This window comes from Mobula birostris, chromosome 11 (assembly GCF_030028105.1).
Source record: "Mobula birostris isolate sMobBir1 chromosome 11, sMobBir1.hap1, whole genome shotgun sequence".
Taxonomy (NCBI): Eukaryota; Metazoa; Chordata; class Chondrichthyes; order Myliobatiformes; family Myliobatidae; genus Mobula; species Mobula birostris.
This window is the reverse complement of record NC_092380.1, coordinates 7,053,231-7,080,720: the sequence shown is the minus strand read 5'-3', so window position 1 is coordinate 7,080,720 and position 27,490 is coordinate 7,053,231. Positions and strand designations below refer to the sequence as shown.

The 27,490-nt window shown below is 45.1% G+C and overlaps 2 protein-coding genes across 9 annotated transcripts in view; both read right to left on the bottom strand.

Annotated features, from left to right (window-relative positions):
* Positions 1 to 15,771, bottom strand: part of LOC140204782 (ciliary microtubule inner protein 4-like) — a 50,759-nt gene extending 34,988 nt beyond the window's left edge. The window contains exons 1-2 of one of the 6 annotated variants that reach the window (XM_072271566.1): positions 15,468 to 15,771; positions 4,135 to 4,158 (exon numbers count right to left, since the gene is read on the bottom strand). In XM_072271566.1, coding sequence (XP_072127667.1) covers positions 4,135 to 4,147 — 13 coding nt within the window. In that variant the 5' untranslated portion in view covers positions 4,148 to 4,158; positions 15,468 to 15,771. Of the gene's footprint in view, positions 1 to 4,134; positions 4,159 to 4,259; positions 4,409 to 15,467 lie in introns of those variants that run through there. The other 5 variants (XM_072271568.1, XM_072271565.1, XM_072271570.1 and 2 more) reach the window with 5 other exon arrangements.
* Positions 15,772 to 17,772: 2,001 nt separating this feature from the next.
* Positions 17,773 to 27,490, bottom strand: part of LOC140204784 (SUMO-conjugating enzyme UBC9) — a 58,622-nt gene continuing 48,904 nt past the window's right edge. For all 3 annotated transcript variants that reach the window (XM_072271574.1, XM_072271573.1, XM_072271575.1), the window contains 3 exons: positions 24,018 to 24,127; positions 23,840 to 23,919; positions 17,773 to 21,490 (listed from right to left, as the gene is read on the bottom strand). In XM_072271574.1, coding sequence (XP_072127675.1) covers positions 21,427 to 21,490; positions 23,840 to 23,919; positions 24,018 to 24,127 — 254 coding nt within the window. In that variant the 3' untranslated portion in view covers positions 17,773 to 21,426. The remainder of the gene's footprint in view (positions 21,491 to 23,839; positions 23,920 to 24,017; positions 24,128 to 27,490) is intronic.

Genomic DNA, 27,490 nt, shown 5'->3' with positions numbered 1-27,490 from the left:
CGATTAGGTGTAGGCACTGCTTCTGTAGTGTATCATTCACAACCTATAACACCTCACAAAGACTCAGTAGGCCATCTGTGGAAAAGAGAAAACAGACAATGTTTTGGGCCAAGACCTTTCTTCAGGACTGGAAGAAAAAGTTGAGAGGTTAGAGCAAGAAGGTGGGGGGGAGAGGAGAAAGTACAAGGTAGTAGGTGATAGGTAAAACCTGGATACGGATTACCATGGAATTAAAGGAAGGCGGAGGAGCATCAGGGGGAGGTGATGGGCAGGCAAGGAGATCAGGTGAGAGAGGGAAATGGGAATAGTGAAGAGGGGGCAATTACTGGAAGTTTGAGAAATTGATGTTCATGCCATCAGGTTGGAGGCTACCCAGACGGAATATAAGGTGTTGCTCCTCCAACTTCCATGTGGCCTCATCTCGGCAGTAGAGGAGGCCATGGACTGACATGGCAAAATGAGAATGGGAAGCAGAATTGACATGGGTGGGCACCGGGAGATCCCTCTTTTTCTGGCAGACTGAACATAGGTGCTTGGCAAAGTGGTCTCCCAATCTATGTTGGATCTCACTAGATGGCGGGAGGAGAAGATGGCAGCGCGACGCAGCGCGCGCGGCCTCTCTGGTGAAATTATATCGTATTTGTTAAATGGGGCCGTGCACAATTCTGATTTGATGGAGACGGACGTGAGAAGCAGAGGAACATCTGGAGAAACTCCCGAAATGCCCGGTTCGCTGCCGCTGCTACTGTGCGATTGAGAATCTCCGGAGGGGAAGGCCCCAAATCCTCGGCTTTGCCTGTTGCCTGTTGCCGGGGCTGGGGTCGAAGCGCTCGGCAGAGATGGTGCTTGGTGCTTGGTGTCGGAGAGCTGGTCCGAGGCTCGAAGTTTTCGGACGACTCAGAGTCGGACTGTAGTCGGGTGCTTCCAGGGTTCTGCATCGGCAAGTTTGCGGTGCCGGAAGCTCATGGCAGGGAGAGTTTTCTTTCTTCTCCCGTCTGCGTGAGATGTGGGACTTTCGAGAGACTTTGAACTTTTTTTACCGTGCCCATGGCCTGTTCTTCTATCAAGTTACAGTATTGCTTGCAGTGTTGTAACTATATGTTATAATTATGTGGTTTTTGTCAGTTTTTCAGTCTTGGTCTGTCCTGTGTTTCTGTGATATCACACCGGAGGAATATTGTATCATTTCTTAATGCGTGTAGTATTAAATGACAATAAAAGAGAACTGCGTGTCCTCATAATCTAATAATCTAATATACAAGAGGCCACACCAGGAGCACCGGATACAATAAATGACCCTAACAGACTCACAGGTAGGTGTTGCCTCACCTGGAAGGACTGTTTGGGGCCCTGAATGGCAGTGAGGGAGGGGGTGTAGGGGCAGGTATAGCACGTTTTCCGCTTGCAAGGATAATTGCCAGGAGGGAGATCAGTGGGGAGGGATGAATGGACGTAGGGAGCAATCCCTGTGGAAAGTGGGAGGGAAAGGTGTGCTTGCCGGTGGGATCCTGTTGGAGATAATGGAAGTTACGGAGAATTACATGCTGGACGCAGAGGCTGGTGGGGTGATAGGTGAGGACAAGAGGAACCCTATCCCTAGTGGGGTGGCGGGAGATAGGGTGAGAGCAGATGTGCACGAAATGAAAGAGATGCGGGTGAGGGCAACGTTGATGGTAGAGGAAGGAAAGCACTTTCTTTGAAGGAGGAGGACATCTCCTTCGCTCTGGAATGAAAAGCCCCATCCTGAGAGCAGATGCGGCAGAGACGGAGGAACTGAGAGAAGGGGATGGCACCTATAACACCAGAAAAAAACAGAGAAAAACTGCTAAAGATATGGCAAGGTTGGCGCCCAATGCACCCCAAAGCGTGGAGAGGAACAACAAAACTACAGACTGCAGAAGTTTCTCATTTCCTGCCTCTTTAATTCCCATCACACACCCACCCCAATCTTTTGGTCTGTGGTCTCCTGCACAGCTACAGCAGGGTCCAACACAACATGGAACACATTACAGTACAGCACAATGTAGGCCATTTGGCCCATAATGTTGTGCTGAAATATGAATCTAACCCTCCAACACAGCCCTCCGTTTTTCTATCATTCATGTATCTATCTAAGAGTCACTTAAATGTCCCTGATGTATCTGCCTCCACCACCATCCCTGGCTGCAAATTCCACAGGCTTATCATCTCTGTGTAAAAGAACTTAGCTCTAACATCCCCCCCTATACTTTCCTCCAATCACCTTAAAGTTATTCCCCCTTATATGAGTCACTTCCACCCTGGGGGGAAAGCCTCTGACTATCCACTTGACCTATGCCTCTTATCATCTTGTATAACTTTATCAAGTCACCTCTCATCCCCCTTCACGCCAAAGAGAAAATCCCCAGCTCACTCAACCCATCCTCACAAGACATGCTCTCGAATCCAGGCAACATCCTGGTAAGTCTCCTCTGCACCCTCTCAAAAGCCTCCACATCCGTCCTATAATGAGGTGACCAGGACGGAACACGATGCTCCAAGTGCGGTCTAACCGGGGTTTTATGGAGTTGTAACATTACCTCACGGCTCTTGAACTCCAGCACGCCATGCGCCTTCTTATCCATGCTCTCAACCTGCACGGCTACTTGAGGAGTCAAGAGGGAGCTGCACTACATGAGATCGACCCCCGCCGTGCCGCAGAGAACAGGTGGCGGCTGTGAAAGGAGAGGGTGAACAACCAAAAGACCCGACCACTGACCACAGTCACCACTTACCCTTGCTGGCAGGGCACCAGACTACATAGATCCCGGATCAGCCTCCCCAGCCACCCGAGGGACCAGCTATAGACACCCCATCATACTCAGCTCCAGTGATCACACCACTACTTCAGGGACAGCACCTCACTTTCTGCCTGGGCACATTGCAGCCCTCTGGAATCACTATCGAACTTTACAATCTCGGTTCACTTAACTTCTGTCTCTATTGGATTTGTTGGGGTTGTCGATTGATCAGTGTCCCGATCATCAAATTTCGGAGTGGACAATGAACCCATGGACACCACCTCAGTATGTTTATTTTTCCCTCCTTATTTGCTATACTTTTTAAATTTAATTTGTTTTTATATGAACTTATTGTAATTTAGAGTTTTTAATATTATGTATTTGTACTTAATAAAAGGTAGTGGATTTGGCCCAGTAAATCATGGGTAAAACCCTCCCAACCACTGAGCATATCTTCATGAAACGCTGTCACAGGAAAGCAGCATCCATCATCAGAGATCCTCACCATCCAGGCCACGCTCTTTTCTCGCTGCTGCCGTCAGGTCGAAGGTACAGGAGCCTCAGGACTTGCTCAAGAACAGTTACTACCCCTCTACCATCAGGCTCTTGAATAGAAGAGCATAACTGCACTCACCTATTGATAAACAAGAGAAATTCTGCCGATGCTGGAAATCCAAGCAACTCACACAAAATGCTGGAGGAACTCAGCAGGCCAGGCAGCACCTATGGAAAAGAGTAAACAGCTGACGTTTTGGGCCGAAATCCTGCTGAAGGGTTTCGGGCCGAAACGTCGACAATACTCTTTTCCATGGATGCTGCCCGACCTGCTGAGTTCCTCCAGCATTTTGTGTGTGTTGTTCATCTATTGAGAAGTTTCCACGGCCAATGGTCTCACTTCAAGGACTCTTTATCTCATGTTCTTGTTATTTATTGCTATTTATTTATATTTGCATTTGCGCAGTTTGTTGTCTTCTGCATTTTGATTGATCTATCATTGATCCTACTGTATTCTAAAGATTTGCTGAGAATGCCCACACGAAAAATTAATCTCGGGGTTGTATGTGGTGACATGTATGTACTCGGATAGTACATTTTTACTTATTTTTACATTACTGCTACCGCCAAACAACAAATATCACTACATATGCCAGTGATATTAAACCTGATTCAGTCTGGTCTGGGCGTTATTATCTGAAAGGTGCCATCTCGGACAGTGTAGCTGTCCGTCAGTACTGCCCTGGTGTAGCAATTTCGTCCTCACGAGGGTCTTAAAACTCACAGCCTGCTGTTTTAGGACCGACAGTCACCATAAAGCCGCGGTTTTACACAAAAATATCTCCAACCAAGAATGAGAAATGTAAAAAAATACTATTACCTGCCATTTTCATAATTTCAGAAACTGCAAAACAAAATGCACAGATGTTAGATATTTAACGTTCACTTTTCTGAAGATTAAAATCGCTTTATATCTTTAAACCCTTGGCGTTAAGAATTACCGACCATGAAACTGACGGCACTCGGGATCCATCGCCAGACCCGAGGGAAGAAAACTTGGGGCTGAGGTCGCTACATCGCTTCCGCCAACCGACAGGCAGGAAGGCGGTCACGTGACAGAACGCGGTTGCCCGGGCAACCACAGTAAACATTCCGGGCGTCGGGTCCGCAGGCGGTTATGAACTCCCCAAACCCCACAGAAGCTTCATATAATAAACACAACTACATTAGAACTGCACCACCATCAAATCTTGGTTCTTGGTTCTTGATCCTCCAAAATATTCCACATGGAGTTTAAACTGGAGGTGGCGGAGGGTAGGATTAAGAAGGAGGTTTTTAAAGAAGAAAAGCTGCTTCAAGGACAACGATAGTGAACTGTAGCAACTTAGCCCGGGACCAAATCGGAAAGAGATGCACCATTAATCTTTCAAGTGTATAACTATCTAAGAAGGAGTGTGCTGGGATTGGAGAGGGTCCCGAGGAGGTTCACGAGAATGATTCCGGCAATGAAACGGTTAATGTGGGAGCATTTGGTGCCCGCTAGAGCTAAGAAGAACGAATCATTAAAACCTATTGAATATGGAAAAGGCTTTCGGGGTTCCCAACCTAGGATCTACGGACCCCTTGGTTCATGGTAGGCATCCATGCTATTAAAAAGTTTGAGAATCCTTGACTTAGATAGAGTGGATGTGCAGAGGAAGTTCCCTTTTGTGGGAGAGTATGGGACCAGGGAGCACAGCCTCAGAATACAAGGACGTCCTTTTAGAATGGAGGCGATGAGGAATTTCTTTAGCTGGTGGGTGGTGAACCTATGGAACTCACGACCACCGTCGGCCGTGAAGGCCAAGTCATTGGGTATATTTAAAGCAGAGGTGGATAGATTCTTGATTAGTCAGGGAGACAAAGGTTATGGGGAGAAGGCAGATGAATGGGATAATAAATCAGCCATGATGGAATGGCAGAGCAGACTCGATGGGCCGAATGGCCTGATCCTGCTCATATGTCTTATGGAAAGGGAACAGAACACCCCAGCTGAAGCTTGCACTCACTGCTAAGGGGAGACCTAATCCACAGTTTGTTGCTATCCCTCTCCGCACCTTGTGGCAACCTTGCTGTTTCTTTTAAAATTTGTCTGCTTTTTTACCAGGGTGGGTCGCTAGCTCGAGGCTCAACCCAGCACAGGTGGAGTGCGAGCAAGGAGCTGGCCAGGTTCGAGTCCGAGACCATTTGCCCTGAAGTCTGGTGTGGCTGCCACACCACCATTTCATTGTAGGTGATACAAAATTGGTGGAGGGGGAGGTAGCATTGAGGAAACAAGAAAGTTTAGGGGAATGGGCAAGAAAGTGGCAAATGAAATACAACTTTGGAAAATGCATGGTCATGCACTTTGGTAGAACAAATAAATGTGCAGACTGTTTTTTCAGTGGGGAGAAAATCCAGAAATCTGAGATGCAAAGGGACTTGGGAGTCCTTGTGCAGAACACCCTGAAGGCTAACTTGCAGGTTGAGTCAGTGGTGGAGAAGATAAATACAATGTTAGCATTCATTTCAAGAGGTCTAGAATGTAAGAGCAGGGGTGTGATGCTGAGGCCTCACATGGAGTTTGAGCTCCTTATCTAAGAAAAGATGTGCTGGCATTGGAGAGGGTTCAGAGGAGGTTCAAGAGGATGATTCCGGAAATGAAAGGGTTATCATATAAGGAACCTGTGATGGCTCTGGGCCTGTACTTGCTGGAATTTAGAAGGATGAGGGGGGGGGGATTTCATTGAAACCTTTCAAATGTTGAAAGACCTAGAGAGAGTAGATGTGGAAAGGATATTTCCCATGGTGGGGGAGTCTAGGACAACTTCAGGATAGACGGGGTGTCCATTTAAAACAGAGATGAGAAGAAATTTCTTTAGCCAGAGGGTGGTGAATTTGGGGAATTGGTTACCACAGGCAGTTGTGGAGGCCAGGTTGTTGGGTGTATTTAAGGCAGAGACTGATAAGTTCGTGATTGGCCATGGCATCAAAGGTTACGGGGAGAAGACCGAGTTGTGGGGCTGAGGAGGGGAAAATAGAATCAACCATGATTAAAGGGTGGAACAGACTCGATGATCCAAATGGCCAAATTCTCCTCCTATGTCTTATGCTCTAGCATCATGGTAAAGTGAGAGAAAATTTGGTAAGTGCTGGAAACAGGTGCCGAAATGTGGAGTAGAGCAAAGTATTTCAGATTGATGTCCGTTTTTTTCCCCAAATCTGTAGAAAAGTAAGAATTTTGTCTAAGAAAAATGGAGGGAATGCAAAGGGGAGATCAAAGAGCCCAGTTTCCGACGGAATGAAAGGCCGGAATGAGTAAGTGGAAGTCGAACAGGAACGAGCTGTAATAGTGTTGGGCTAACCGCTAGGCTACAGGGCAGCCCATCTGGGTATTTTGATGGTACTAGGAGCTTGCAGAAGTTGATTAGAGTAGGGCACCTGGAGACATCTGGGAAGTTCTTGAAAGTGTGATACTGAGAGTTCAAGATCTGAATGTTTCTGTCAGGGTCCATGGCAACTGGTCTGCCCGTGACCACAGGAAACTGCAGAGAAGTATCAGCACATCGTGGACATGAGCTTCCCTTCCATGACTTTATGGACACTTCTCGCTGCCCCCATGAAGCAGCCAAGTCTCCACCCACCTTGGACATTCCCTCTTCTCCCCATCCCATCAGACAGAAAATACAAAAGCCTGAAAGTGTGTACCACCAAGTTCAAGGACAGCTGTTACAAGACTACTATCATAATTTTACTTTATTTACAGATATAGCGTGGAACGGGGCCTGTCCAGCCCAACAGCCTGCAGCACCCAGCACCCCACCTATTTAACCCCAGCCTAGTCACAGGACAGTTCACAATGACTACTGAACCTACTATCCATTACGTCTTTGGACTGTGGGAGGAAACCGGAGCGCCCGGAGGAAACCCACATAGTTCACAGGGAAAACGTACAAACTCCTTACATGGTGCCGGAATCGAACTTTGAACGCTGGAACACCCTGAGCTTGCAATAGCGTCTCGATGACCGCGACACTACTGTGGCGGGTGACATGGATTATTGACCTCACAGTCCTTGTTAAAATCATAAGACACAGGAGCAGAATTAGGCTATTTGACCCATTGAGTCTGCTCCACCATTCCATCATGGCTGCTCCTTTTCCTTCTCCTCAGTCTCACTCCCCAGTCTTCTCCCTGTAATCCTTGATGCCGTGTCCAATCAAGAACCGATCAAGCTCTGCCTGAAATACACCCAATGACCTGGCCTCCACAGTTGCCTGTGGTCACAAATTCACCATCCTCAGGCTGAAGATATTTCTCCACATCTTTGTTTTAAATGGATGCCCCTCTATCCTGAGGTTGTGCCCTCTTGTCCTAGACTCCCCCACCACGGGAAACATCCTTTCTGCATCTACTCTGTCTAGGCCTTTCAACATTTGAAAAGTTTCAATGAGATCTCCCCTCATCCTTCTGAATTCCAGCGAGTGCACACCCAGAGTTAAATGTAGGGATAGTTTCTGTCTCCTTCTCTAGGGCGGCATGTTAACCAGAACATCATACAATGGTCTATATTTAAGTACACAAGGAGAGATGTTTTGATTTCAATCAGAATCAGGTTTATTATCACTGGCATATCTCATGAAATGTGTTAACTTAGCAGCAGCAGTACAATGCAATACATTATAATTATAGGCATCCGTTAGTCTCGTGAGACCATGGATTTGCGCCTTGGAAGGTTTCCAGGATGCCGGCCTGGGCAAGGTTGTATGGAAGACCGGCAGTTGCCCATGCTGCAAGTCTCCCCTCTCCACGACACCGATGTTGTCCAAGGGAAGGGCACTAGGCCCCACACAGTTGGCACCAGTGTCATCACAGAGCACTGTGTGGTTAAGTGCCTTGCTCAAGGACACAACACACTGCCTCAGCTGAGGCTCGAACTAGCAACCTTCAGATCACTAGACTGACGCCTTAACCACTTGGCCAAGGCCTTGCATCCCATCGTTCAAAATAAGTTTATTATCAAAGTACATATACGTCAACATATAGAATCCTTCCGGTAAGATGGCGGCACATGTAGACACAGCAGCCTGTAAAATGCTTTTTTCTTTGTTAAATGTGTTTTTTTTAATCATAGCTAAACTGGACTTCAATAACAATGGGTACAGCAAGACTACCACATCAGTGAGCAGCTGTTTGATAAGAGTAGCTGGCCGGGGTGTCATAGGAGGTGGCTGGTGGTTCAGATAAGGGGAGGCCTTGGGTGGAGAGTCAGGCCGCTGGGCCATGATGAGAAAGTCAGATCACCAGGCCGTGATGGGAGAGTCGAGCTGCCGGACTGCAGGGCCGTAGGGCCGTGGGAGGAGAGTTGGGCTGTTGTACCACAGGAGGAGCCAGATTGCGCTCGGAGGAGCTAACCCAGCTGCACGCCGTGCTGCTGCCTGCTACTCAGAGGCACCAGAGTTGGTGCAAGAAACCGTGAGTGACTGTCTTGGACGTTTCTTTAGTGATCGCAAGACCCTGTTGGGCATTGATTGCTGCAGACTTGTTTCCCTTGTTTGGTAGTGAGGCAGGAGGCAAGGCAGCAGTGTCGTCTCTGTTGTAGCAAGGACTAGGCCTCAAGCCGCAGGCTTGCCTGCTGCTGCAGTCCAGGTGGGGAGGAGATGCTGGAGGCACCGTGTGCTCATTTGGGGGTAGCTTCTCCTGTCAGTGCTGCCCTCTAATGTTGGATTGGTGGAATTACAGGCTGGACTGCTGGGCAGCATCAATTTGGGTCTTGGACTAAAATTGTGTTTTATTTTCTCCCACATCCTGTTAAATGCACGTGTGTATTTTTGCACCCTGGCCCCAGAGGAACACTGTTTCATTCAGCTGTATGGTTTGAATCATAATTAAACTTGATTTGAGATTCATTTTCTTGCGGGCAAACTGAATAAATCCAATAACCATAACAGAATCAATGAAAGACAGCACCAACAGGGCGCACAACCAGTGTGCAAAAGACAACAAACTGCAAATACAAAAAAAAGGGAAAAAATGACATAATAATCATCATCATAATCATAGCTGAAAATACTTCAATAATTAAATGATAATAAATGAATAGATAAGTGATAAATACTGAGACCATGAGATGAAAAATCCTTGAGAATGTGTCCAGAGGTTGTGGGAACAGTTCAATGATGGGGCAAGTGAAGTTATCCCCTCTGGTTCAAGAGTTGCCTGCACTGCACTTTCTTTTTAATTGTAACACTTTATTCTGTTATTGTTTTTCTCCTTTAACTGGACGCTCTGTTGAAATGATCTTTATAACCATATATAACCCTATAACAATTACAGCACGGAAACAGGCCATCTCGGCCCTTCTAGTCCATGCCAAACTCTTACTCTCACCTAGTCCCATAAACCTGCACTCAGCCCATAACCCTCCATTCCTTTCCTGTCCATATAGCTATCCAATTTACCTTTAAATGACAACATCAAACCTGCCTCAACCACTTCTGCTGGAAGCTCGTTCCACACAGCCACCACTCTCTGAGTAAAGAAGTTCCCCCTCATGTTACCCCTAAACTTTTGTCCTTTAACTTTTGTCCATGCCAACCAACATGTCTATTTGAGCACTTTATTAGGTACAGGAGTGGAGCCTGGTGTAGCCTTCTGCCCACTGTAGCCCATCCTCTTCAAGGTTCAATGTGTTGTGCATTCAGAGATGCTCTTCTGCACACCACTGTTGTAATGTGTGGTTATTTGAGTTACTGTCACCTTCCTGTCAGCTTGAACCAGTCCGGCCATTCTCCTCCGACCTCTCTCACTAATAAGGCGTTTTTGCCCACTGAACTGCCACTCGCTGGTTCTCCCGATGCGGCCTCCTCTATACTGGCGGTACCCGTCGTAAATTTGGGAACCGCTTCGTCGAGCACCTCTGCACCATCTGCCAGAAGCAGGGCTTCATGGCAGCCAAATATTTTAACTCCTGTTCCCTTTTCCATTCTGATGTGTCAGTCCATGTTCTCCACCCTCAGGGTGGAGGAGCAACACCTTATATTCCATCTGGGTACTCTCCAACCTGATGGCATGAATATCGATTTCTCCTTCTGGTAAACACATTTCCCCAACCCACCTTCCCTTCTTCTCACCTGCTTGTCACTTCCCCCGGGTCCCCTCCTCCTTCCCTTTCCCCTGTGGTCCACTCTCCTCTCCTAGCCGATTCCTTCTTCTTCAGCCCTTGACCTTTCCCACCCACCAGGTTTCTCCTATCACCTTCCAGCTAGCCTCATTCCCCTCCCCCAACCTTTGTATTCTGGCATCTCCCCACCTCCTTCTCGTTCCTGATGAAGGGTCTCAGCCCGAAACGTCGACTGTTTATTCGTTTCCATAGATGCTGCCTGACCTGCTGAGTTCCTCCAGCATTTTGTGTGTGGTGCACCAGATGTTTTTTTTTCCACATCATTTTCTGTAAACTCTAGAGACTGTTGTGGGTGAAAATCCTGGGAGATCAGCAATTACTCAAACCGCCCCGTCTGGCACCAACAATCATTCCACAAAGCCACTTAGGTCACATTTCTTCCCCATTCTGATGTGTGATCTGAACAAAAACTGAAGCTCTTGACCATGTCTGCATGCTTTTATGCATCAAATTGCTGCCAGCTGATTGGTTGATTAGATATTTGCATTAATAAGCAGGTGTACAGGTGTACCTAATAAAGTGGCCACTGATGTACTAAATTCTGCTGCTGTGCAAGTTATTGTCTGCTCTATCAAGTGCCAAGTCAAGTTTATTGTCATTTAACTATATACATGTATATAATGTATATAACCATATAATCTATATAGAAACGAGACAGCACTTCTCTGAACCAGGCTGTAAAGCACAGTAGTACATATAACACATGATAACTTATGAAGGCAAGGATAAAATCTACAGATGAATCACACATAAATAACAAACTAAAGAGCATTAATTTTAAATATTCTAAAGTACTGAATAGATTAACCAGTGGAACCAAATACGATGCGACAGGGAGTTCAGAAGCCTATTGGCCTGAGGGAAGAAACTGTTTCTCATCCTGACCGTTCTTGTCTTTATGTATCAGAGTCTCCTGCCTGATGGTAGAAAGTCATAGAGGATGCTGGATGGATGGGTTGGGTCCTTAATAATACTAAGGTCCCTGCGTACGCAGCGCTCCTGATAAATGTCCCCGATGGATGGTAGGGAGATCCCTATGATCCTCTCAGCTGTTCTCACAGTCCTTTGTAGAGACTCATGGTCCGATGCTCCACTGCTACCATACAGATGGAGACGTAACTTGTCAGCGCTCTCTCAATGGTGCTCCTATGAGACGTAGTTAAAAGGGGGGATAGGGGGGCCTCAATCTTCTCAGGAAGTGGAGGCCCTGTTGCGCCTTCTTCTTCAGGGAGGTGATACTAAGGGACCAGGTGAGGTCATAGACGATGTGAAATCCCAGGAACTTGGTGCACTTAACTGTCTCTACAGAGGAGCCATGTATTCATGGAACACACATAAAAGTTGCTGGTGAACGCAGCAGGCCAGGCAGCATCTGTAGGAAGAGGTACAGTCGACGTTTCGGGCCGAGACCCTTCGTCAGGACTAACTGAAGGAAGAGCTAGTAAGAGATTTAAAAGTGGGAGGGGGAGGGGGAGATCCAAAATGATAGGAGAAGACAAGAGGGGGACAGGTGATAGGCAAAAGGGATATGAGAGGATCATGGGACAGGAGGCCTAGGGAGAAAGAAAGGGGAAGGGGGGAAAATCAGAGGATGGGCAAGGGGTATAGTCAGAGGGACAGAGGGAGAAAAAGGAGAGAGAGAGAAAGAATGTGTGTATAAAAATAAATAACGGATGGGGTACGAGGGGGAGGTGGAGCATTAGCGGAAGTTTGAGAAGTCAATGTTCATGCCATCAGGTTGGAGGCTACTTTGTCTGCACCTTCCTGAAGTCCACAATGATTTCCCTTGCTTCTCCACATTCAGGCCTACGTTGTTGGTCTCACACCAATCTACCAGCTGTTCCACTTCCTCTCTATACTCCGTCTCATCACCGTTTTTGATAAGGCCAACCACTGTTGAGTTATCCGCAAACTTGATGACACGGTTTGAGATGGATCCTGTGACACAGTCGTGCGTCAGCAGTGTGAACTGCAGTGGGCTGAGCTCACAGCCCTGGGGAGTGCCAGTGCCCGGCGTAATGGGATGTGAGACATTGCTGCCCACATAGGCAGATTGCGGCCTCACTGTTAAAAAGTCCAGTATCCAATTGCAGAGGGAGGTGTTGAGATCCAGTTGGGCATTTTCCCCACCAGTTTCTGGAGTATCACGGAGTTGAAGGCCTGTAAACAGTAGTCTGGTGTATGAGACCCCATTTCCTGGGTGGGACAGGACAGAGTGGAGGACAGAGACCATTGCATCATCAGTGGATCATCAAACTGGAAAAGGTCCAATGTAGTCGGAAGAAAGGCGTTAATGTGCTCGATGACCAGCCGCTCAAAGCATTGGTTGATGTTAATGCCACCGGACAATAGTCATTTAGGAAGGTTACTGTCACCTTCTTTGGCACCAGGATGATGGTGGCTGCCTTGGGCCCATGCTCCTGGGGTTCTTTCTGTATATGCTGTTAAATGTTTCTAAGTATTTACAGGCCCTACAGTGCCTCCTGCTTTACATCCTCCTACTTTTTTTCTAGCAGCTCAGCAGTGGTGACAGACAAACTCATGACTGTGTCTTTGGGATCACTAGTGCTTGAGAAGCCATTGGCAACCGCAGGAAGAGGAATGTCTGGCTTGTGCCTGTGGTGGAGCTGGCCAAGTCAAGCTGTCTGATCTCCAATCTGGCTCTTTGCAACTTGACTGTGTTGCACATGTTCCTGTGTTACACTCGTGACTCTTCAGGAAATAGTTTCTTACAAAGGTCTTTAGAAACATTTGGAGTTTGGAAAATATCCCTCAGAATTGCCTGTCACTCTCTCCCTGTCTTTCTCTTGCTCACTTTGTCTATGTTTCTCTCCTCCTGTCTCTATCCCTCTCTCTGTCTCTGGCTTTCTGTCCCTCCCCCTCTCTTTGTCTATGTCTCTCTCTATCTCCCCCACCCCACCACTGTCTCTGGATTTCTTCCTGACTGTCTCTCTCCGTCCTTCACCCCCACTCTTTTCTTCTGAGGTGGTCCTGCCCTTTGGACGTTGGCCTGGCCTGTGTTTCGTTTTGGGGCGAGCCGCCCCCGCCCCCGTTGGGCCTTGATGAGGTCACACCGCCAGGTGTGAAGCCATTGTTTCATTGTCTGTCGTTGTCAGGGTTATCAATTGTCGCCATTTTGTTTATGTGGCCTTTGTGGTTGACCGCAGTTAGTCTCCACCAGGACACCCTTCTGCTCCAGTAAAAGAGGGAGGGTGTGAGGTGAAACCAGACCTTCCTCCTCCCGTGGTTGTCAGCAGCTTTATAAGCACAGGGGAATACTTCGCTGACGCTGTCCTCCCAGGGAAGCCGAGGAATGGAATCCGGATCCTGGGCCCGCACAGCCTGAAGGCAAAGAGGACCTGTGAGAACCACTGTTAGTGGACAATGCAGAGGACGGCAACCCGCCATTAGCAGAGTTGCAGGCACCTCCGTCGTGCGCTGTGTTCCCCTGATGGAGACCCAGAGGCAGTCTTGGAAAGTTAGTGGAACAGAGTAAACCTCGCGTCCCTCTCGGATGCAGAGGGCGAGGAGATTACCACCACCTCTCCATGCCAGAGGGGGGTGGGGGGGGTGAGAATGCATCAAGGAGTTGCCGCCACCTTACGCAGGAGGCTGTCCTCGCTGGAATTCCCTCCACCGAGGTCCCCCTGCAAACAGAAATCGGGCTTTCAATCGAGGGAGGGAACAGCCTCCAAGAGAATCCTTGGCATTCTTTCAACGTAGCTCAAGTATAGGTGAAAACCTGGAAGGCAGGCTTCCAGAAGACGCTGCGCCTTGGCTGATGGAAGAACCAATAGGTTTCTGAGACTTGAAGCTTTGCTGAGATGCCTGACTAAATAAATTTGTTCTAAATAATTCCTTATTAATGTATCACTGTCCTACATAATTTCAATATAAATTAGCATCTGTAAAATAATTGCCCTTTCGGCAAAGGAATGAACTTATAGTGTTATTTTTTTCAGTGTCATTTACAGAGATACAATAAAAACCTTCTGCTTTCCACACAGATCATTCCACCCATAAGTACATCAAAGCAGTAAAAAGACAGCAAAATGCAGAATATACACTCAGTGGCCACTTTATTAGGTAGAGGAGTGGAGCCCAGCGTGCTCGCCTGCTGCCGTAGCCCATCCACTTCAAGGTTCAACAAGTTATGCATTCAGAGCTGCTCTTCCGCACACCACTGTTGTAACACATGGTTATTTGAGTTACTGTCACCTTGAGCCAGTCTGGCCATTCTCCTCTGACCTCTCTCTTTAACAAGGCATTGATGAACAGAACTGCCGGCTCACTGGATGTTTTTTGTTTTTTTTGCACCATTCTCTGTAAACTCTAGAGACCGTTATGCAGGAAAATCCCACCCCCAGGAGGTCAGCAGTTTCTGACCATCCCCTCTGGCTCCAATAATCATTGCACGGCCAAAGTCACTTGGATCACATTTCTTTCCCCATTCTGATGTTTGGTCTGAACAACCGAATCTCCTGACCATGTCTGCATGCTTTTATGCATCGAGTTGCTGCCAGATGATTGGCAGGTTAGATGGTTGCATTAATGAGCAGGTGTACCGGTGTCCCTAATAAGGTGGCCACTGAGTGACAAAGGTCCACGTCGGGGTAGACTGGGAGATCGAATTTCATCTTTTAGCGTACGAGACGGTTATTCAAGAGTCTGGCAACAGTGGGACGGGAGCTGTCCTTGCGTCTTGTGACATGTGCGCTTAACCATTTATAATTCTCTGCCTGACAGGAGTGGGGAGAACAGATATGAACTGTGATGGGAAGGGTTCTTGATTATGTTGGCCACTCCCCTGGGGCAAAGGGGAGAGCAGAGACAATGCGGGGGTGGGGGTGGGGGGGACGCTGATTTGCGGGAAGGTCTGAGGCTGTGTTCACAACTCTGCGGTGCCTTGCAGTCCGGCGCAGGGTAGTTGCTAGGTGTGCAGGAAATGGTGGCAAATTAGATCAGCAGTTCTAAACTATAATCTATGTCGAGATCAAGAGACCGTAACGTACCTTATAGTGAATTTGGCACTATTCTTGAGCAGAGAATTCAGTGGGTCAGAAAGCATCCGAGGGAAGTGGACAATGCATACTTCATTTTCCTCTGCAGATGCTGCCTGGGTCACCGAGTTCCTCCAGCAGCCTTTTCTTTGCTCCAGTTCCAACATCTTCATTCTACATACTAATTTCTTTATTTTGTCTGTCCATCTATTTGGTGTCCAGGGAGGGGTAGGACTCGTGTTCTGGGCACGATTAACGAGTACCAGTAACTGACCTCTTATCAGCATCGTCACAGGACTGCGGAGGCACAGGAGGGAAGTGAAATATTTTTACAAACACTAGCAGCCAAAAACAATGACCTACCCAGTAGGATGACGAAGGGCCGACCAGCACATTTGAGGCGACATACATAAGCAGTTGCAATCTTTCCCGGTAGTAGCGATCAAATTTCCAAATGATCTTGGCGGAGACATGGTAAATGCCTGGCATATCTCTTAGACATAGGTCACTGCGATAGCGGTTAACGCGACGCTATTACAGCTCGGGGTTCAATTCCGGCGCTGTCTGTAAGGAGCTTGTACTGTACATATGTGTGGGTTTCTTCCCACAGTCCAAAAACCTATTTGGTCATTGTCCTCTGATTAGGCTCGGGTTAAATCTGAGCGGCACGGCCTGCTCCGAGCTGTATCTCTAAATAAATATCTATTGCGAAAAGTACAGTCAGTAAGTGCTGAAGGAGGGGCCAATCAAACAAGCTGTCACAAGCAACACACTCAAAATGCTGGAGGAACTCAGCAGGTCAGGCAGCATCTATAGGAAAAAAAAGTACAGTCGACGTTCCTCCAGCATTTTGAGTTTTAGTTGATTTGGCATGTCACCAAAGACACCCGCAAATTTCTACAGATGAACCGTGGAAAGCATTCTGACTGCACTACACAGGATGGAAGTAAGCTGCAGAAAGTTGTAAACTCCATCATGGTTACTAGCCTCCCCAGCATCCAGGACATCTTCAAGGAGCAATGCTCCAAAAAGGCAACATCCCCCATCACCCAGGACATGCCCTCTTCTCATTACTACCATCAGGGACGTGGTACAGGATCCTGAAGACACACAGACAACGATTCAGGAACAGCTTCTTCCCCTCTGCCACCAGATTTTTGAATGGAGTTGAACCCATGAACACTTCCACCCATCCCCCTATCTGCACTACATATACTTACTGTTTCGTTCTTATTATTGTATTGCCGTTTACTGCTGCCACAAAACAACAAATTTCACCACGTATACTGGTAATATTAAACCCGACTCTGAGATGCTGGAGGAAGTTCGCAGGGGCCTCTTGGAAGATCCTCTGCCTAAAAAGTCAATTTTATTGCTTTCCATAGATGCTGCCTGACCTGCTGAGTTCTTCCAGCATTCGTGCATGTTGCTTGGATTTCCATCATCTGCAAGAATCTCTTGCATTTGTGATCTTACTGGCAGCTCTGCAGTGCGCAATTAAATGATTGGTTCACCCATCCAAACTCTGATCACCTTGGTGAATTAAGTATTGCATTGATACTTTATTGTTGCTGATGCAACTCTTACTGGAGTTAGGAATCCACTGTCCCCTACTTCCAGAACCAAAACAGGCCCAAAGTTTCTTCCCCCCCTTCTTACAGTGAACAGCTTGCCCAGCTCAGTTGTACCAATTCCTCTTATGAACGAATTTCACTGTGCCACACTGGAGTAACAGTTAGCTCAACGTTATTACAGTTGAGGGCAGAGCTGGCTTCCTCTGTTAAGAGTTTTTTATGTTTTTCCCGTGCTCTTGTTTCCTCAACAGTCCAAAGACATACCAGTTAATAGGTTAATTGGTCATTTAAAATTGTCCTGTGATTAGGCCAGGGTTAAATCAGTGAGTTGCTGGGTGGCCTGTTCCACGTTGTAACTTCTAAGTAAAATAAAGTTGATTCTGAACCAAACACCTGAAATTCTGTGACATTCAATTCTCTTTACAAAGGAAACTAAGGCAACATTTCATGAAGATCCTTACTAACAAACAGTACGTTTATACTGACAGAAGACAGCAAGTTGGCTTTATGAAGAAAAATTATTGGATGATCTTAATGGTTACAGCTACAAAAATATTCTACCACTGCTAATTTTAAAATTGGGTTGGACAAATTAGGAATGTAACACACTCTTGAAATTCTTAGACCATGTGTTAAATCCATTAGTCTTAACATAAGCCCAGCACCTCAGCAGAATTTAAACATTTGCTGTTGTGTGAGGTAGTTGTGTTATTTGCACAAGTGATTTAGAAAAAGACCAGGAAAACTCTTTACTTTTTGCTTTTTAATTTCTTTTTCTAAACACAAATACATTAACAAACAGCATACAAACAGAGGTATCAGTGATTGAAACGGTGTGTGCTGCAATGGTACATGGTGCTCAGAGGCAGCTTACGCCTCAACAATGGAATGATTTCTTCACGTTTAAACTTTCCATTCATTAGAAATTTATTTTAAACAAGCGCATTTTCTTGCTGTCCGAGCTGCTTTTTTTTTTCAATATTACAATTTTACTTTTTTTACCGGGCAAGCAAGAGATAAGGAGAGCGAGCATGGCCTTTGGAAGTGTGTTTGGGAAGACAGCAGACTTTTTGTCAGTCATGTCTCACAATGTCACCATACTTGCATTAAGATTACATGAATGATACAGATGTCCAGAGTGTAACCTTGAAAATGAGCAATGGCCTGGATAAACTAACCCAGCAAAAAAAAATCGGCCGTGTCTACAAATCTGTTAGGTTGTTTTAACAGAGGCACTGTGCACTTCAAATTAAGATATTTACTGATGAAAATTTACCTGCTTTTCCTTGACACTTTAGTGAGCTCAAGTTACAATCCTTTGTCTCACATGACAATGAAAACCCAAGTGAGTGCAGTGGATCACCAACTGATCAGCTGGCTTTTGATTTTTGAACTGCATATCATAAGAATCATATCTTTTTTCAAAAAATAGATTAAAAAATCACTTTTCCTTCCAAGTAAGTATTTAGCCAAGCGTGATATATTAAAAAATAGAATCAAGGTATCAGGTAAATGCAGCAACTGTTTTCTAATGAGACAAATGAAAGCAAGTTAGCTGGCATTCAGTTGTTTCTAAGAACAGTGTCTACAAGTTTGGATCACTTCATGGTCAGATGATAAAGACACTAGGAAGAAAAGAAAGCAACCGGGAATAAACCTGCATTTTTATTAAACTGTAGAAGTTCAGGCAGCTACACAAATCTATAAAACCCTTATTACAGATTCCATCCATAACCTAAAGAATTTTATTTTAATCTTTCTGCGCCAAGGGTTGGTTCTCGTACAGTTTGAACTGAAAAGAATGACAGCTCAAGATCTTCATTAAAATGTCACAAATTCCAACTTAAAAGATGCAAAAACGAGGACTGAAGGTTATTAGGGAATGCAAGGGGAACCTGACTGTTTGAAATAAGCCTTTTGATTTCATCCAATATCATGATATCTTGAACACAGTAAAGGACCGAAGAGGGGCCTCGTCATGCAATTACCAGTTTCAAGGCTCTCTGGTTTTATATGGTGAGCAAGGTGACACTGACACACTAAAGTCCCAACCACACGCAGCCATGCAATAGGCAACCATTACAACCATCAATATATTTTTTAAAATTTTGTTTCTTTACCCAGGGAGGCAAGGTTGGGGGGGGGGGAGGGGGACATTAAAATCAGCATGTATTCTAAAGACATGCCAATTTCATACTCAAAATCCAATGGACTGTGAAAAAAAAGATATAAAAGTATTGTACAAGTTTACAGCACTACCCTGGAATACTGGTTTAAGTTTTTTTTATTTTATTTTGTTGCTTTATCCATCAAAAAATATAAACAAAGAAATGAATGTACCAGTATTCCAAGGGAGTTTTTTTTTATTTCTTTAGCAAGTGCCTGTTCTGGTTCAATTGGCATAGATGCACAATTAAGGAAGTTCACTGAGAATTACATTTTAATCTAGACAGGGAAAAGGCCAGGTGATCAGCCCTCATTCCCCAAAGCCAGGTTTTTGTGTGTTTAAAAAAAAATCCCCAATAATTTTCAAAGCAATATTAGCAGATAAAGAATTTCCAATTGCAAAAGATGTACACCTCTTAAAAAGTACTCCAGTTCCCTTTCCCTTCATGCAATCGGCAAATTCAAATTATGCCACAAAACATTTTGCTTCCCGATTCTGTAAATGTGAATGCACTACTGCGCCAAGTAATTACAAATCCGGCCAGTAACCAATAGATAACATCCTTAACTCATAATTCCACAGGTTCCCGAGGCAACCAACTATTCGAAACTGGGCTGCAGACAGAAATATGTTGCTAGCTGAAAGCTAAGGAAACAGCACAGCCATCTTGATGAAGATTGTTTTACATACATTATTACTTGATGCTCAGCACTGTACAAAAATGGAAATACAAGAACCTTTTACACAAAAGGATATAACACTGGTGACTGACTTCACACGCCTGTTAGGCCTGTCGAAAGTCTTTCTTCGTGAATGAGTAACACTTTTCCTACGGGCACTTTGCTTCCCATCAAGTTTCAGAGACACCTGAGGAAGTTAGCCAAGCTGCAGTTGTTCCAGCGAGAGGACGAGGACTTGTCTTTGCATGCAAACCAGAACCACGTTCACACCCAGAACTCTCAGGATGTGTATTATGAGAATAGCCACATCCAATTAAATTATGTCTAGAAATATAAACACCTCTGTAATAACTGCAGGGGCATTCAATGTTATAATGTTAAGAATTGCTGAGGATTCCCTCACCACTAATACGTGAAAAGGATGGGGGCAGATGCAAAATCCCTTCCTCCGAGTCCAAATCTTAAATATGCACCTTTCTATATGGTTAGGCCAGCTTAAAAGATCCTCTGCAAAGCCACTAATCTGCACCAAGATGTCAAAGGTGTCTTAATTCCACTTATTTTGTGTCCCGATTTTTAAAAACTGTGGCACCTTCACTTGCACTTTTCCGAAAGATAGTACTACATTCCTCTAAGCTACAGCAGCACTGGGAGGAAATCTAAAACAAAGAGAAACGAGAAGTGGCAACAGTGCGCCCGTGCAGGGAGTTGTGGTCAAACAGCTCACACGTGCCAATCTACCACATTTAAAAAAGGAGCAACCAACTTTAAGATATAAAAAGGTCACGAGCCAATACACCACACAGCAGGCTGGGTGCGCCTATTCAGTTTCTCCAGCTGAGAACCAAGAATGTACTATTTAGGATGACTGATGGGTCCTTCCAAAGACAAACTAATAACACAAATGCTTTAAAAAAAAACTCTGATGTGATTTGGAGAATGGGTAGATAGAAAGAATATCTTATTAGCAGCTTTTTTTTTTTTAAAAATACACCATTTATTACAGGACTTCCAAGTCTCTCTTAAAGAGCCACTGTGGACTTAAGAAAGCCTTGGCATTAAGAGCAAAATGCAGATCGTGGTATGTAAATAGATACAATAGTTCTTCACTTTCTTCTCATAAAATCTTCCTCTTGATGAATACAGTCCTGGAAGCTTGACAACTTAGAGATGCTTAGAAATAGGCCAGAAAAATCAAAGTGGATGAAAGCTGGAAAAAAAACTGACTGCTATTTTCTTGTCAGCCAACATTAAATTGGAGCCTGAACTTCTGGCTACACTGAAGGCCAATTGACCCGAGTACTAGGGCAATTTTTTTTTAATATAAATTAAAACGTTTTAATACAGCCGCCACAGAAACACAGCAAGTTTTCGTGCCAAGATGATTTGCCTTGTTTTTTTTTGTGTGAATTAGAACTGTCCAAGTAATGATGCATTTATTTTCCCCAAAGATTCCCAATTGCTTGTAACAGGAACTTGCTAAATGTGAATAGCGTGCCTTCTTTTGTTAGCCGACAGTCAGAAATCCATATCCTTTTGTTGTGTGGGTTTTATGTTGGAGCGAATTTCTTGGCCTGTGCTCGCACTCGTTTTTCATACTCTACTCTGTTCTGGCTGTGAACAATGAACAGGGAATTGCAGAAGTCAGAAAAAAAATCGTACAATACATTTCTATCTTAACAGCAACTTCTTTTTTGTACTCCCAAACAATCAGCAATACGAACAAATGCATTTTATTTTTATTTAGAGATACAGAGCAGAATCGGCTCTTCCAGCTCTTCGAGCCGCATCACCCAGCAACCCACCTATTTAATCCTAACCTCATCATGGGGCAATTAACCTACCTGGCACATCTTTGGATTGTGGGTGGAAACTGGAGAAGGCCCACGCATTCCACAGGGAGGGTGTAGAGACTCCTTACAGAAGACACTAGGATTGAACTCTGAACTCTAATATCCTGAGCTGTAATAGTGCCGTGCTATATTGTGGCACACCAACTTCGTTCGCTTTATATGACGATACACACAAAATAATCCCCTAAGTACTGGTCACTTACAACTCAGTTGTATTCTGAAAGAAAATATTTAGCTGGGTTTCAGGTAGAATACTCAAGATTGAAGCACTCTGCATTTCTTAATCACCTCTACCTACAGAGATACTGTAAACTTTACCCTGCTCAGCTGGCCTCCGTAGCGCAGAAGTTAGCCTGACACCATTACAGCTCGAGGTTTTCCAGAGTTCAGAGTTCAAATCCCACTGCTGCCTGGAACTTTGTACATTCTCTCCATGGGTTTCCTCCCACAATCCAAAGACATAGGTTAATTGGTCATTGTAAATTGTCCTGTGATTAGGCTGGGGTTAAGTCAGGGGACTGCTGGGTGGTGTGGCTTATTGGGCCGGCAGGGCCTGTCTCGTGCTGTATCTTTAAATAGATAAATTCATACGTCACCCTAAAGTACACTTTCATCAAGATCCCAACATTGTGACATCCCATCAATAGTTCTAATTTGTAAACAACTGGGAATCTTCAAATTTTACTTCACAAACCAAAAGAAGTGCCCATCTTTTAAATATTTACACATTAATGCACATCCAGTCTTGGCTACTTCTTCAAAAGTACCAGGATTGTATAAACAGAGTACACTTTTTAATGGTTTTCTGACAGATAATAGATGATACAATTTAGGTCTGTACATCTTTTAGAATAGTTCAATTTCAGTGTATATAATGATTAAATCATATTTCCTCCAGAATAATCAGCAGCCAATACCTTTCTATTCAAGGCAAATAACACTTGGAGTACGATGAACAGTTTTGGGCACTTGTCTAAGACTGTTACACAGCTCTAGATAATGGGTTCCTAAGAGACGTGAACCAGTTAATTGGAAGACCAGACAATGGTCATTTAGAATTCGTTTGGGTGTCTATAGTGTGGATACGAAGGAGGTCTGAAAAGTTATACGCAATTCAGAAGAAAGTATTATAGATACATTGTCCTTTGATCTTTAGCATATAAAATGTCATGGAATATTGGGTCGAGCAGGCCTCTTCCTCCGAAAGGGTCTCAATATAATACCTGCTGTGTCTCGTTTTGTCTTAAAAAAAGACTACTTCATTTCTACCTGTTACTCTCTTTGGTGACTTTGTTAATCCTGGCATAGGAGGGGATCCAGAGGAGGTTCATAAGAATGATCCCAGGAATGAAAAGATTAAAGGACAAGGTGCGTTTGATGGCTCTCGGCCTGTACTTGCTGGAATTTAGTAGAAATGGGGGCGGGGGGGGGGGAGAGAATTACATTGAAACCCATCAAGAGATCTACATAGTGGACAGAGAAAGGTTGTTTCCTGTAGTGGGAGAGTCTAAGGCTAGAGGGCACAGACTCAGAATAGAAGGGTGTCGCTTTAGAAGAGATTAGGAGGGAATTCTTTAGCCAGAGGGCGATAAATCCACGGAATTCATTGCCACAGACGGCTGTGGAGGCCAAGCTATTGAGTATATCTAGCGGAGGTTGATAGGTTTTTGATTAGGCGTCAAAGGTAGGAGAATGGGGTTGAGTGGGAGAATAAGTCAGCCGTGATGGAATGCCGAAGCAGACCTGATGGGCCAAAAGACCTAATTCTGCTCCTAAATCTTATAGATTGGCTGGTGTAAGTATCAGTGGATTATATGTAATGCGACAGACAGTCCAGATCCATGTTAAAACTGCAGATAATCGAAAACTAAGAACCAGAAAATGTGTTTTACCACCCAGCAAGTAAAACTGTGACAATCCAAAAAAAGACATGATGGTTAAAATGTAGCTTCAGGGAAAGTCACCTGTGATGCCATTTCAGAGCTAACTGGATGAACAGGTCAGAAGTTAGTAAGTTAAGTAGTATCTTTTCCCTAGTGCGATTAATAGTTAAATGAAAAGCAGTGCTGGGTTTACTGAAAACACAGTGTTCATTAGTTCTTATACTTACCAGTAGATTGTGTATGCTTCTGCTTGTGCTGGGTCTTGAATGTTTGGCTCGTTAAGAAGTTCTTGAATTCCTAGTAATATCTATTTTGAAAAGCAGATCACAGGTCAATGATGAAAAGTTCAACAGCCAGTACAGTTCCTCCACAAAAAGTTTGGGCAAGATGATAATGGCACCTGACCTGCTTGATAGTGATGGCTGGCCTCCAGTCCTTATCTTCCTCCAGAATGGATAGACACACCGTACCAGAGGGATAGACATTTGGGTGGAATATTGGTGGCTCAAATTTACCTGGTGGAAGAATTTTGAAAAATGCTTCCTTAAAACCTTGTGCATTTAGCTTCATGACCAATGCACTGGATTGACCTGGAATGTACTAAAAGAGTAAGCTCACCTTGTACCACAGTCCTTCTGTTCCAATACAACCATATGACATAAAAACAGAATTAGGCCTTGAATGCTTTCATATTTCATTCTTACTGCCCTATACAGCACGCTGGTTCTTTAAGGTTGTCTAGCTGGAAGGCTGGGGAGGTAGTGGGGATGAGCACCCAGTATCTATTAAATGCTCTCAATAAGTGTGCACCTCACATAGCCATTAACAACTAAGACAAGTCCTGGCCTCACGCGTGATGTTGCGTAACTACTAAACCCCGCGGAACTGTTTCTACTGACGGAAGGGGCAAAGGCAGGTTCTTGCACCTTAAAATCAGCTCCTCTGGGCAGGTGGGATCATCAGCCATGGTTGGCAGCTCATCTAGGAGAAGGAAAACCCTGATTTCAAACCTCTGCTGCCTTGTGCCTATACAGTACCCACTCATGGGGAAGGCTTAGGAAAAATCTGGAGCTGGAGTCCCCAAGGATATGTTGAGTTCAACACTGAATGGCATTTCCTGTGATGCCACTGGTGCTAAATTGTATCGGTCTCTAGCACTCCTTTGGATTCATCAGCTGTATGGAGAGGGGGAGCCTGCTGCATGGGCAATAGCCTGTTCCCATACTGTACTGCCCGGCTTGTGTACTTGTAGATGCTCTGATGCAATACCCATGGTCGACCTTGGCCAACAGAGGTCTCAATACAGCACACTCCTAATTCTGCTTCCTTCATTAACAACCTGGCTGAAAATCTGAGAGTCTGTATCTACTCAACCTGAAGACAAATCAATCTAGAATAACAGAACGATGGAAGAACTCAGGTACAGATAAAAAGTGTAGTTCAATATTTAGGTTTGTGAGCCTGCAGCAGGACCGAGGGGGACACAGGGAAAAGTGCCAGTATATTTCAGTATGAAGGTGAATGGGAAAGAGGTTAGACACATGAGCAAAGGGAGAAGAAAACCAGCTGGACATGAGAGTGTATTGGAGGATGCAACCGTGTGTGTGGAAAAGTTTTTGATTCCTCCCAAAGTGGGAGGAAATGACATATTGCTGAAGATAACAACATCCTCTGCCAAAGCAGATAAGAGTGGATGGGAACTGGTTGGGACTTTATTTAAGCAAGAAAATTGAAAACTCAACATTCAACACTGAGTTGTCACCTTCCAAGTGGAATGTGGGATGCTATCCTCCAATCTGTTTGGCTTCCTCACAGAACTGGAGACGTCTGAGGAAGGACAGCTTGGCGTGGGGAATAAAGAGTTAAAATGATATGACCAGAAGCTTGAGACAAGCTATTGCAGACAGGTGCTCCACAGAACTCACCTAGTCTACACATGGCACACCAGGGAAGGCCATATGATGAACACTGAATCAGTAGGCCAGGTTGAAAGAACTGCAAGTGAACCTTTGGCTCACCTAGAAGGGCTGTTTAGGTCCTTAGATGGTGGTTGGTTAGGGGAGCTGGTGGGTGGGAGAGAGAGGGACAGATGTTACATCTGCTGGAATGAGCGAGGGCACAGGGAAGAAGGGGCAATTATACTTGCAGAAAGCAGAAAGTGGGGGTCAAGAGGGGATGTGGCTAGTGGAGCGATCGCGTTGGAGTTTGCAGAGGATGATGTGTTGGATGCTGTAAAAGGTGAAAATCAAGAGATTGCTACCGATATTCTGCCTGGGAAGAGGAGGATGGGGTCAGAGCAGACACACAGGAAATTCTTATTAATTAGTTTAGAGATGCAATCCGGAATAGGCCCTTTCAGGCACACCACCCAGCAACCCCAAATTTAACCCTAACCTAATCATGGGACAATTTACAATGACCAAAATGAAAACCAGAGCACTTGGTGAAAACACACTCATTCCAAGGGGAGTCCCTACAGACGGCACCAAATTGAACTCTGAACTCCAATACCCCAAGCTGTAAATGCCGCATTAACTGCTATGCTACTGTGGGGGCTCCCATCAATGGAAGGGTTGCTTCTAGTGGAGGATATTTCAGAAACTCGAGATTGGATGGCCTCAAATTGAGAACAGACACAACAGAAATGGAAAAATTGGGAAAAAGGGAAGGTATACTTACAGGAAGCAGGGTGAGAGGAGATGTCAGTGGCAAGTCCATCACCTGAGAGAGAATCAGAGATTCAATCTACGACATGATGGCAGGGTGGAAGCTGGTGGCAAAAGTGATGAAATGAAATCCACCACAAGTGTAAGAGGCAGCATCAGTGTAGTGGAGAAAGTGCTTAGGGGGTTGCCAGAACAGGCTTGGAATAAGGATAGCTCCACAGGTGCTGCAAGGCCTCATGCAAGTGCCCATAGCTACCCCTAGAAAGGACGTGGAATCTAAAGAGAAGTTGAAGGTGAGGACATCCTCTGCCAAGTAGATGAGAGTGGAAGGGAACTGGTTAATTCTTTATTCAAGAAAGAAATGAACATCCAGTCTCCATACACCTCCATCAGTAAGTTGTTATGGCTCGCAATTTCTTTCTTATGACCCAAGGACCTAAACAGCCCTTCCAGGTGAGGAGGAAATTCACCTGTACATCTACTAAGCTGGTCAACTGTATCTGGTGCTTATGATGTGACCTTCTCCACATTGGTGAGATCAAGGTAACCTGTCTGCCATTGTCATCAAGCGTCCAGTTGCATGGTCACTATAATTCACCTTCCCACTCCCACACTAACCTGTCCATCCTCAGTCTTCTCCACTGCTACGGAGACAGCAAACAAAATGTTGGAACAACATCTTATATTGCACTTGGGTAACTTATAACCCAATGATGTGAACACTGAAGTTTCTGAAATCATGTAGCCCACATCCCCCAGTCCTCTCCTCCTACACGCACTTTCCTGTCTACCTAGCTTTGTTAGTTAATCTCTCCCCGACCTTGTTACACCTGTCAATCATCCACTCCCCAGCTGACTGCACCCGTCACCCAGCTGCCTCTACTGCACAAACCCCACTCCACCCACCCTTTCATGCCACTGTTACTGTCCGTTCTTCCTGTTCCCCTTCAGTCTGACGCAAGATCTTGACCCAAAATTTCAACTTGCATCTTCTGCCTCCACAGGTGCTGCAAGATCCACTGAGATTTTTCCTCATGCTGATTTTTGCTCTACTGAATCTGAAACTTCCCTTTTCCCCGAGAAGTTGGCTATGCTTTATTAAAAAAAAGTTACACTTTGCAACCACCATAATAGGCTGACCTAAATAGATACCAACTGGAATGGCAAATCAAGATTTCCATAGGACACACATTTGTGTTATCAGTATACTGA